Source organism: Talpa occidentalis, unplaced genomic scaffold (assembly GCF_014898055.3).
Source record: "Talpa occidentalis isolate TD23 unplaced genomic scaffold, MPIMG_talOcc4v2.1 talOcc4.4, whole genome shotgun sequence".
Taxonomy (NCBI): Eukaryota; Metazoa; Chordata; class Mammalia; order Eulipotyphla; family Talpidae; genus Talpa; species Talpa occidentalis.
The window spans coordinates 61652039-61664937 of record NW_023604295.1 but is presented as its reverse complement, the minus strand read 5'-3'; the positions used below and the strand labels follow the sequence as shown (position 1 = coordinate 61664937).

The 12899-nt window shown below is 38.8% G+C and overlaps 1 protein-coding gene across 7 annotated transcripts in view; it reads left to right on the top strand.

The window, feature by feature from the left end:
- Positions 1–12899, top strand: part of CMSS1 (cms1 ribosomal small subunit homolog) — a 346374-nt gene that overhangs the window by 330226 nt on the left and 3249 nt on the right. For all 7 annotated transcript variants that reach the window (XM_054700663.1, XM_054700662.1, XM_054700666.1 and 4 more), the window contains 4 exons: positions 6432–6491; positions 8214–8316; positions 9799–9859; positions 10303–10390. In XM_054700663.1, coding sequence (XP_054556638.1) covers positions 6432–6491; positions 8214–8316; positions 9799–9859; positions 10303–10390 — 312 coding nt within the window. The remainder of the gene's footprint in view (positions 1–6431; positions 6492–8213; positions 8317–9798; positions 9860–10302; positions 10391–12899) is intronic.

Below are 12899 nucleotides of genomic sequence, written 5' to 3'. Positions count from 1 at the left end.
AAAGTATATAGAAGGAAATATAGGCGAAACAATACGTGATTTGCACATCAAAGACATCTTTACAGACACATCACCCAAAGCAGTGATAGTGAAGGCAAAGATAAACAGCTGGGACTACATCAAATTAAAGAGCTTCTGCACAGCAAAAGAGACAATAACAAAAACAAAGAGAAACCCCCACCAACTGGGAGAACATTTTTGCACCCAACACTAATGATAAAGGACTGATGACAAAAATCTGCAAAGAGCTGATGAGACTCAACAACAACAAAGAAAATAATCCAGTCCAAAAATGGGCAGAAGAGCTAAAAAGAAACTTCTCTGAAGAGGAAATGCAAATGGCCAACAGGCATATGAAAAAATGTTCAACATCACTTCTCATCAGGGAAATGCAAATCAAAACTACCATGAGATACCATCTTACACCAGTGAGAATGGCACATATTAAAAAAACTAGCAACAACAAATGTTGGCGAGGGTGTGGAGAAAAAGGAACTCTCCTGCACTGTTGGTGGGAGTGCAAACTGATCCAACCACTATGGAGAGCTGTGTGGAGATTTCTGGACCTACTAAACATAGAGCTTCCATATGATCTAGCAATTCCACTCCTAGGTGTTTACCCAAAGGACACAGAAACATCAATTCCAAATAACACCTGCACCCCTATGTTTATAGCAGCACTGTTTACAATAGCTAAGCTTTGGAAACAACCCAAATGCCCAAAAATAGATGACTGGATCAAGAAGATGTGGTACATATATACCATGGAATATTACTCAGCATTCAAAAAAGATAAACACATGCAATTTGCAGCAACATGGATGGCGCTGGAAGGGATCATGCTCAGCGAAATAAGCCAAAAAGAAAAAGAAAAATACCGGATGGTCTCACTCATAGCAGGAATCTAGAAAACTTAAATAAGCGACCAGGAAAATGAATAACTATAAGAAAGTGAAAATCAAAATCAACAAAAAACTATTAACCAGAGGCACTTTTTGGGGGGCGGGGGACGGGAGAGGAGGGATTGGGGTCAGAATGGGGGGGTTTCAATTGTATGGGGAATACAAAAATTAAATTTATTATTAAAAATAAATAAATAAAAATAAAGAGCTTCTGCACAGCAAAAGAGACAATAACAAAAACAAAGAGAAACCCCCACCAACTGGGAGAACATTTTTGCACCCAACACTAATGATAAAGGACTGATCACAAAAATCTGCAAAGAGCTGATGAGACTCAACAACAACAAAGAAAATAATCCAGTCCAAAAATGGGCAGAAGAGCTAAAAAGAAACTTCTCTGAAGAGGAAATGCAAATGGCCAACAGGCATATGAAAAAATGTTCAACATCACTTCTCATCAGGGAAATGCAAATCAAAACTACCATGATATACCATCTTACACCAGTGAGAATGGCACATATTAAAAAAACTAGCAACAACAAATGTTGGTGAGGGTGTGGAGAAAAAGGAACTCTTCTGCACTGTTGGTGGGAGTGCAAACTGGTCCAACCACTATGGAGAGCTGTGTGGAGATTTCTGGACCTACTAAACATAGAGCTTCCATATGATCCAGCAATTCCACTCCTAGGTGTTTACCCAAAGGACACAGAAACATTAATTCCAAAGAACACCTGCACCCCTATGTTTATAGCAGCACTATTTACAATAGCTAAGCTTTGGAAACAGCCCAAATGCCCAAAAATAGATGACTGGATCAAGAAGATGTGGTACATATATACCATGGAATATTACTCAGCATTCGAAAAAGATAAACACATGCAATTTGCAGCAACATGGGTGGCGCTGGAAGGGATCATGCTCAGCAAAATAAGCCAGAAAGAAAAAGAAAAATACCGGATGGTCTCACTCATAGCAGGAATCTAGAAAACTTAAATAAGGGACCAGGAAAATGAATAACTATAAGAAAGTGAAAATCAAAATCAACAAAAAACTATGAACCAGAGACACTTTTTGGGGGGGGGGGGCGGGAGGGGAGGGATTGGGGTCAGAATGGGGGGGTTGCAATTGTATGGGGAATATAAAAATAAATTTTTTTATTTTTAAAAAAAAAAAAAAACTTCCAGGCCTCTCTGCTGGGCAAGGGGTTAAGTTTCAGCACTATGAAGCTATCACAAAGCCACTGCAGCACGAGTTCAATCCCAGGCCATGGAGCCAACCCGCAGGGCACAGCAGACCTTTGCAGCGCCCGCTGCTCCCCTCAACAGTGTCTTCGGTCCGTTTGCCTGTTCTGCTCCCTGCTCTGTCTCTGGTGAATTCTCTCACTCTCCCGCACTTCTGACTGTACCCCAGTTTTTGTATAAATAAATAAATCTTAAAAAAAAAAGATGTATACAACTTATAATTCTATTACACTTCTGAATAATGGAAAGAAATTCCTGCATGCTGTATAAAGGGATACACATAGTAGGCATTATCGGATACTGGAGATTGGGACGCAAGCTAGGTAGATCCGCCTGTTCTGTTCCCCACTCTGATAAATCCTCTCACCCACCCACCCCACTGCACCTCTGGCCTACACCCCAGTTCTTGTAGGCATAAATAAATAAAAATAAATCTTAAAAAAAAAAAAAAAGCTTTCAAGATGTAACTGAAGTTTAATTTACCATGACTCGGTGGTCAGTTTTCCCGTCCACTTCTTCATTAGAGTTTACCTTCAACTGAGGAAGGATTCGTGAGATAATAGAACCACTAACACTTTGTAATCTCATGAATTATCATTGCAAACTTTAATTCTCTACAATCTAGAGTCAAAGACCAAAAGAACCCTTTAAGGAGTCATTTGAGTTCCATTATGAGTTTAGATTATTGCTATATTAGAATTTAGTAATACAGTTAGGCAAGAATGTGTGGTCATGGCTTGGCTTAGGGAGGAAGGAAAACATGTTAAAAATACTATCATAACCAAAAAGAACAGGGTTTCCTTTTCAGTTAAGAAATCAGGTTATTCTAAGACAGCAAATGAAGGCATCAGTAGAAAGGTTTAAGTAATAAGCCCATCACTGCACTGGAGCCCAAGGACAGAGAGGAAATCCATGCAGGTGAAGGAGGGACAAACTGTGGGGTATTTGGGACAGTCTCAGGAAGTGGCATAAATGTAGGTGAGTATAAAGAATAAAATATTGTTCCTATTTAGTTTGCCGAGTGTCTAACTTGGTTTTGATTTAAGGTTGTTTGTGTCTGTAGGGCAAGAACATGTCTTTTCAATTAATATTGTGCACTGTACGTTGTTAATGTCATACACATGGGCACTTAATTAGGTTTCAAGGCAGGAGTTGCTTGGAGCTAATTCAGCTGTCCTCCTGAGAGCTGCAGTGTGGTTTAAATCTGTGTTAAATGCCTGTGGGCTGGCTGCAACTGAATCGCCCAGGAACTTGAAAAGCAAATTCCCAGGTCCACCCCCAAGGAATTCTGACTCACTGCACAAAAGTAGGCCCATCCCAGGAATCTGTATCTTTTGGAAAGCTCCCCAAGTGAGTCTAATCATATCCAGGCTTGGGAAATTACAGTTTTATAGGCCATCAAAGCCTCTGCAATAGAATTGGAAGCAACATCTTTGAAGTTAGTTACTCACAAAATGTGAGCTGTATATGCTGGGTCACACTATAAATTTCATTTAATTTAGTAATAAGTTAATGTGTTACATTGTCTATTGTGTTGTTGTGTACTGTGTTATATTTTGGTGTGCTATTCCTACTCTGCTTACATTCCAATTTCCTTTCCCTTTACATTCACTCTATTAATATATGTTTTAAAGTATGTATATATTCTTAAATATATACATAAAATGTTATGTTGTTGTGTTTATGTACATTGTACAAATATCTAAACGATGTTGTGCTGATCCTCTTACTCTGTTTCTTTCCTCACTTAATTTTCAAGAATGTTTGCATGGCTTTATGTACATCTAGTTCATTGTTTCTAAATGCTGCATAGTATTGCAGTGATTTCATCCACCAAATATTCCTCATCCATTTCCTCAAATGTGAACACCTAGCTTGCTTCCAAATCTCCACAGTCTCAGATAATGGCTACTATGTGTATCCCTTTATACAGCATGTGGGAATTTCTTTCCATTATTCAGGAGTGTAATAGAATTATAAGTTGTATACATCTTTTTTTAAAGATTTATTTATTTATACAAGAATTGGGGTACAGTCAGAGGCACGGGAGGGTGAGAGAATTCACCAGAGACAAGAGCAGGGAGCAGAACAGACAGACGGACCAAAGACACTGCTGAGGGGAGCAGCGGGCGAGGCAGGAGAGGTCTGCCACACCATGTGGGTTTCTCCCTGGTCGGCCGGCAATCAAACTGGCACTGCAGAGGCTGCGGGCAGCTTCACAGCTCTATGCTCAACCTACTGCATCTTGGTTTTACTACTTTTCAAACTAGCTATATTAGTGTACCCTCTCCATTTATAGTTCACAAAGAATTTCTATCATCCTACACTGTCATTTCTATCATTCTAGATGACTAGGGAGCTTGAACATATCTCTACATAGATTTGTTAGCTATTACAGCTTTGCTTTTGTAAATTGCCTGCTCCATGGATTTGAAAAATAAAAATACTTCTTTAGTCCATTGAATGATACAAGTTTCTATTTAACTACTCTAAGAAATTATGGACAATTAAAGATATAATTGCTGCTGCTGTTAATTTACTTTTTCATTGGTGAAATAATATTTAAATCCTTTACCCTTTTTTCCCATTGCCATCCCTTATACAATTGTAACTCTTTCTCCCTTCCCCTCTGCTTAACCTCAGGAGACTCACTTTGTTTTTTAGTGTCTGCTAGTTTTTACAAGCATTTTGCTTTATCAAATCATCTACTAGATAAACATCCAATATTTGTCTTTGACACTGTGACTTGCTTCACTACACATAATTCTGATGCTGGTGTGCACTGTTAATTTAGCCCTTGAACCACCACCACAGGTTCTTGTCCCAGGAAACTATAAAAAGGAATTTGCAGACATTTTAGATAAGTAAGTAGAGAGAAACAAACTTTGTTTAAGAAAGTAAAGAAAAGTTTATTTAAAGAAAGAAAGTAAGGACTCCCAGGTATGCTATTCTTTAGAGTTTACCTCCCCTGTCCAAAGTCTTATTCTCTCAAGTTTTACTGTCTTTGTTTAGTCCTCCTGTACTTACTGACCTCATCTCTGGAGTATGGTTAGTACTTCTCAGAATTTACTGTCCTTATCTCGGAAGCCTCTTTAACTCTCCCGAGTCCCTGAAGCTGCCTAATTAAGCCTAACTTGCTCTGAGACTCAATTCCTTCAACTCCTTCCATTTTGCTATAAATTGAAACATTTCATATTTTCATTGGCTGAATACTATTCTATTGTCTGGATATAACACATCTTCTTAATCCAATCTTCTATGAGTGAACACTTTTTGCATGCCTTAGCTATTGTACATAATGCTGCAATAAACATTGTAAAGCATATAATTTTTTTCAGTTCATGGTTTCATGTTCCTTGGATAGATACATAAGAATGGGACTGCTGGGTCAAATGGTATTTCCATTTTCAGGTTTTATAAGGTAAATCCAAATTTCTTTTGAAAATGTCTGCAGAGGTTACATTCCCACCAACTAGTAGGGTTCCTCTTTCTCTGCATTCTCTTTAGCAATTGTTACTGCGGGTCTTTTTACTATGTACCATTCTCACGTATTTGAGATGACATCTTATTCTGGCTTCCACCTGCATCTCCCTCATTAAAAGTGATGGTGAACATTTATCCATGTGTCTGTTGGACTTCTGAATTTCCTCTTTGTTGAATTGCCTATTCAAACCCGCTACTCACTTATTGAGTGTTTTATTGTTAAATTGAAAAAGTTTTTGTATATCTAGGATATTAACCCCTTGTCAATTGTGTAATGTCTGAATATTTTCTCCCATTCAATTGGATGTCTTTCTAATCTACTTATATTTTCTTTCTCCGGGGGTTGTTATTTTAATACTAGACAACCCCCAAAGTCACTGACTTATAACCTTGTTCAAGAATATACCATTCACGGGCCTCCCCGGTGGCGCAGCAGTTGAGAGCTGGGTTGCGAAGCTGCCCGCAGCCTCTGCAGCACGGGTTCGATCCCCGGCTGCTCCCCGGCCGCTCCCCGGCCACCAGAGGAGGGGCCCACATGGTGCGACAGACCTCTCCTGCCGCCCGCTGCTCCCCTCAGCAGTGTACTTCGGTCCTTCTGCCTGCTCTGCTCCCTGCTCTGACTCTGGTGAATTCTCTCACCCTCTCGTGCTTCTGACTGTACCCAGTGCTTGTATGTATGTATAAGTAAACAAACAAATAAATAAATAAATATTTTTTAAAAAAAGAATATACCATTCACATTTAATCTATTTTTATTATATGTGTTTGCAAATTTGCCTACAAAGCCTGTTTCTCATATTTCTAGACTCCTGTTTCCTCAAGGCCAATGATTTGACTCACAGTCTCTCCTCATACCTAAAGGAAAGTAAGTAAGCTCTCCTGCTCATCTGTCACTTTGCAGGTGCCTCTCTTTTTCTTTCTACTTTTCCTAATAAACCTGTAAGGAAAAAAAAGGAATAATAATAATAATTTTTAAACATTATTCGCCTTATATTATCCCATTGAAATTATAAAGTCTGTCAATTTAAAATAATAAACTTTTAATTATACTTACAATCAAAAGTTTCTACCTTTTATTGGGTTCTAAACAGGTTGGTTTGTTTATTTTTCGCTTGATGTTACTATTTATTTAAGCTTATTCTTGTTTTACTCTTGCTTTGGAAACGAGTTTTGGTCTCATTTTGTTTTATAACACTTTATTTTGTCCAGGATTCCAGAAACTAAGTAGTATGCTAGCCCCAGTTCCCCACTAATTTATTATTTGACCTGGAAAATTCATTGAATACTCCTTTGGGACTTGATTTTGTTACCTGAAATATAAGGAAGTTGGACTGTGATATCTGTTCCAGCTATGAGTTTCAGAATCAATGTTCACATGTTCAGAACTCACACTAGGACTATTGCATGGTCAACATGTTAAGTGTTAGCCAATCTAGCTTGATCTTTACAGTATGTATTGTGGATAGCCAGTAATAACTAGATTATTCATATCAGGTAGCCATTTATTTATGGCAAAAAATGAAATAGTTTAGATATAGATTTTGACCTTTTTTTTTTTTTCAAACTCAAAGCAATTCTAATGACACCCAACATGAATTCACGAACTTCTCTACAGTGGTAGAGCATTTGATTGCATAAACCTTTCTGTGCTTCCAAATGGGCAAATGTAAATTTAGGTAATAATAGAATTACCTTCACAGGGTTATGAGAATTACAAAAGAGAATGCATGTGGGCCTCCCTGGTAGTGCAAGGGTCTAAGTCTCAGCACTATCGAGCTGTCACCAGCCACTGCAGCACGAGTTTGATCCCCAGCTAGGTTGGTGTCCCATGTGGTACAGCAGACCTCTCCTGTCTCTCCCATTGCTCCCCTGAGCAGTGTATTTTAGTGGATTAACCAAGAATGCATATAGCACAATGTCAGTGTTCCACAAATGCTTGCTATTATTTAAATGTCATTTCCACTTTATATCTTCTGCTAAGTATTCTCTTAAAATTTAACATTATTGAATCAAAGTTCTTTGCCTATATAGTCAAAAATAAATTAGAAGAAATGTATTATGCCAAGCTTTTTTTAATTGATTCTAAATTAGCCACATTTAGCTATTGCCATATTATGTTTTGTGTTATAAGTTAATGTTTCATTTTAATCTAATATCTAGAATAACCTGAAAACAGAATCTATATTTTATTACTTAAATATTAGCAAAGAAGTAATGGGAGAATACCCAACCTGGAGATCCTATTTTACTATATTTAGAGTAATAATTTTCTTTTTTAAAAAAAAAAAATTTTGTTTATTTATTTATACAAGCACTGGGTACAGTCAGAAGCACGGGAGGGTGAGAGAATTCACCAGAGCCAGAGCGGGTAACAGAACAGGCAGACTGATGAAATACACTGCTGAGGGGAGCAACGGGTGAGACAGGAGAGGTCTGCGCGCCATGTGGGACCCTCACCAGAGGCCGGGGATCGAACCAGCACTGCAGAGGCTGTGGGCAGTTTCGCAGCCCAGCGCTCAACCGCTGCGCCACCACGGGAGGCCCAAGAGTAATAATTTTCTTATAGTCTTCTTTTTTTTTTTCCCAGTCTGCCCTAAGTGGGCAAAACTTTGTAAAAACCACAGTGAGAAGAAATCTGTCTTGATGCTGATCATCTGCAGCTCTGCCATCCGAGCCCTGGAGCTCATCAGGTTGGAAGCATTGCCTAATCTGTTTCATAAAGTTTACTGAGTGACTGATACCTGCAAAAGAATATGTTCTATATGAGGGAGATATAACAATAAACAACACTTTGTAATAGAGCCTCCTCTTCCATGGATACTTTGCAATGAGGGAAACAGACAATAAACAAGTAATAAGCATTATGTCAGGTAGTGATAGATTGTGCAAGAAAAATACAACATGGCAAAGGATTGAATGGATAGGATGGTCCTTTTTTTTTTTAATTTTATTTTTATATTCCCCATACAATTGCAACCAGGATGGTCCATTTTATTGTTATTTATTTATTTATTTATTTATTTATTTATTTATTTATTTTAAAGATTTATTTATTTATTATTACAAGCACTGGGTACAGTCAGAAGCGCGGGAGGTTGAGAGAATTCACCAGAGCCAGAGCGGGGAGCAGAGCAGGCAGAAGGACCGAAGTACACTGCTGAGGGGAGCAGTGGGCGGCTGGAGAGGTCTGAGTGCCATGTGGGATCCTCCTCCGGTGACCTGGGAGCAGCTAGGGATCGAACCGGCATTGCAGAGACTGCGGGCAGCCTCGCAACTCAGCGCTCAACCACTGCATACCGGGGAGGCCCTGGATGGTCCATTTTTTTTTATTATAAATTTTATATTCCCCATACAATTGTGACCCCCTTATTTTGACCCCAATCCCTCCTCTCCCTGTCCCCCGCCCTCCATAGAGTGTCTCTGGTTCATAGTTGTTTGTGGATGGTCCATTTTAAAGGGTGATCCCAGAGCACTTATCTCAGGAGGTGACATTTGAGCAGTGACTTGAACAAGGTAAAGAAGAGAGCCATACAGATATCTGGAAGAAGAACATTCCAGGCAGAGGTATCCCCAAGTATCAAGTAAAAGATTGTTTTTTTATGCCCTCTTTATACCCAAAGTGTTTCCATATAAGAAAAGCTCCTTCTACATAGTAGATTAAAGAGGGAAGGGAGGCTTCTCTGATTAAAGGACATAACCCTCTTTCTTCCCACTGTCAGCTCATCCCCAGCTCCCCCTCACAGCAGCCATGGACCTTTGTTGATGCCTTGGGCTCCAGAGTTCAGCCTGACATCATGCTTTTAGACATTTCTCACAGCAAAATTGTGCATGAGAACTATACTGCAAAATTTGAAGATAAACTCTGTACCATCAACCTGGAATACAGAAAGTGCTAGGCAGACCCAAATGTTTCAATAACTACTTAAGGAAACTTAAGTAGTTAACCATCTGTATGAGAGTTAGAATACAGCCCAGATATGTGCCTCAATAAAATGTCATCCCATTTTCATTCCAGTGTTGGGCTAATCTGAAAATCTGACAATGTTTTTTATATGTATATACACATATATACTTATATATAATAATCCGGAAGTAATCAGCATGGCCTGGGATGAGTGAATTTTTTTATTGACTAATCTGGTTTTTTTTTTTTTTTTTTTTTTTTTCATTAGATCGATGACCGCATTCAGAGGCAATGGCAAAGTTATAAAATTATTTGCAAAACACATAAAGGTAAGGACAGGCCTGTGGTTACTGGTAGGGGACATAAGGGGTTCTTCTGGACCTCAGCTTTTCCTCTTCAGCCTCTTCTCTTTATCTCAAACCAGCATTCTCTTTGGAGCTTCTTGATATTTAATAACCATCCTGGAATTCTTTGCATTCTGCTTCTGCATCCCCAGCTGCCCCCAGTGACTACTCCTCTATACTCGGGGATTCTTGTATTGAAGCAGAGGTTTGACCCCTCGATTCTTTGAAGATTTACCAGTTTTCTGAGGAACTGTTCTTCTATCTTGATCTTACCCTTCCTTACCCTGGAAATTTACCTTAAACAAGAGTAACCCCATTTACCATTTTCTTTTTACTTTATTAGCTTTTAGATAAAATGCCCTAAATTGGCCTGTGATTGCACTTCCTAATGACTTTGCTTTTCTTTATTCTTTTCCATGTTGGAATAGATCCAAGAACAAGTAAAGATGCTAGATAAGCGTGTTGTGCACCTGGGTGTTGGAACTCCAGGGAGGATTAAAGAACTCATTAAACAAGGTATGAAAAGAGCAGTGATTCTTTTTTTTTTTTTTAAATTTATTTATTTATTTATACAAGTACTGGGTACAGTCAGAAGCGTGGGAGGGTGAGAGAATTCACTAGAGCCAGAGCGGGGAGCAGAGCAGGTAGAAGGACCGAAGCACACTGCTGAGGGGAGCAGCGGGCGGCAGGAGAGGTCTGCACACCATGTGGGCCCCTCCTCCGGTGGCCGGGGAGCAGCCAGGGATCGAACTGGTGCTGCAGAGTCTGCGGGCAGCTTCGCAACCCAGCTCTCAACCGCTGCGCCACCAGGGAGGCCCCAAAGAGCAGTGATTCTTCTCCCCAGAGTTGTGAGAGTATTTGTCTTACCCTCATGTGAATTTGGGAAGCCATATTTGTGATGTGAATCCAGACTTCCATGTCAATTTCAGGAGTGGGGAACTTAGCTTTTTGTTCATAAAGCCAGCCAAATAAAATGCCTCAGGGAATGATAAGAACTGTGACAAAATGCATTAACACCTAAATACATTGAAATTCCAATTGTTTTGGAGTTGGAGTCCCCAAGGCTCCAATTCCATTTGAGTGCTGACATATAAAACATGTTGAGACAAAAAATGCAGTTTCAGGCTTCCCTGGTAGCCTAGGGAGTAAGTCTCAGTGCTATCACCTCTACAGCCTGAGTTTGATCCCCGGCCAGGGAGCTAACCCACATGGCACAGTAGACCTCTCCTGTCTCACCCTCTACTCCCCTCAGCAGTATATTTCAGTAAATCTGCCTGTTGTGCCTGTTGTGTCTCTGATGAATCCTCTCATCCCCTGCACTTCTTGTCTATACCCCAGTTCTTCTATGTAAAAATATTTTTAAAAATGCAGTTTCTAATAATGATATGCAGATATTCTAAAATATTTCCCCTAAATGCATTTCTCTTTTTGTACTTTACCCAGAAAGAAGTCCAAGCAACATCTACCAGTGGGTTTTTATAATCTGTTGACATTCTCAAAGCCAGTAACTTAAAAACCTACTAACCTGCTGATGCTTGTACTACCTGTTCTACTGCCAGACAGATGAAAATTTTCAATAATCATTTCAAAATCACTTATTTAATATAGTATTAGAACTTTGTTTTATAACAGTCTGGAGCTATTCCTGGACTTTTTATATATCTAAAAGCAATGTGTTCAACTTAATAACTTACGTAAAGATGGGCATTTGCCAGGAAACAAACAAAAGCTAAAAATACTGGTGTTTCTCTACAGATGAAAATCATACAAAGGTTAAATGGCCCACTATATACAGAAGTCTGTGCAATTACAAGCTTGGAGGCTCCAGATAAGAAAAGGAAACAAATATGTTTTGAGATCCTACTTGTACTTGGTGCTATCCTAGTTACCCTTACATATATCACTTAGTACTCACTGCATCCTTCCAGACTAGCATTCTTATTACTTAGGAGTGAAACCTGAAACTGTGGAGGGTTAAGTAGCCCTCCTAAGGTCGCTCTCTGTCTAGGCTTTCCTGATTCCAGAACATTTCCCCCTCAGGTGCTGATCCAGTTGAAGTGATAAATGTTTATAAAATAAAACTGACAATAGGAACCAGTAAAAACCAAACCCAAATAAGCATTTTTCAATCCTAAGGGAATTGAAATGAGGGACTCCCTGACTGACTGAATGAGCAGGGAAGGCTTAACAAAGGAAAGTGTCTTTAACTGATTTTTGAGGTATGGGGAGGATTAAAATAGGCAGGTAGATATTGCTGGTCTTTTTGAAATGGCTCATTCTCAGAGATATGAGATGGTATCTTATTGTAGATTTGATTTAACATTTCCTTTATGATAAATGATGATGGCATTTTTCATGTGCCTCTTGTTCATCTCTGTGTCTTCTTTGGATAAACATCTATTAACTTTTCTGTCCATTTTTTAATTGGGTTTTCTGTTGTTATTGTTGAGTTGTATGAGTTCTTTATAGATGTTGGGTATTGTTATATATTGTTAGATGTATGATGTGCAAATTCACTGTTCAGAAACTTTTTAGTTTGATATAGTCCCATTTGTTTATTTTTGCTTTTGCTTCCCTTGCCACTGTAGTAGAGTCTCCAAAGAGATCCCTGAATCCAATGTCATGGAGTGTTTTGCTTGTTTTCTGTGTATTTTATGGTTTCAGGTCATATGTGCTTGCCTTTAATCCATTTTGAGTTAATTTTTGTATATGGTGTGAGATGGTCATCTAGTTTCATTCTTTTGCATGTGGCTGTCCAGTTTTCCCAGCACCATTTGTTAAAGAGACTTAACTTTCTCTTTGTCTACTCTTGGCTTCTTTGTCATGATGAACTGCCCATGTAAATGTGTGTTTATTTCTGAGCTGTCAATTCTATTCCATTAGTCTATGTGTCTATTTTTATTCTAATACCATACTAGTTCTTACTTTTATTAGAGAAATAACATAGGGGGTAAATGCATATTTTTTTGAGATAGTGTTTTTTTTCCTTTGGGTGTATACCCAGAAGTGGAGTTGCTAAATCAAA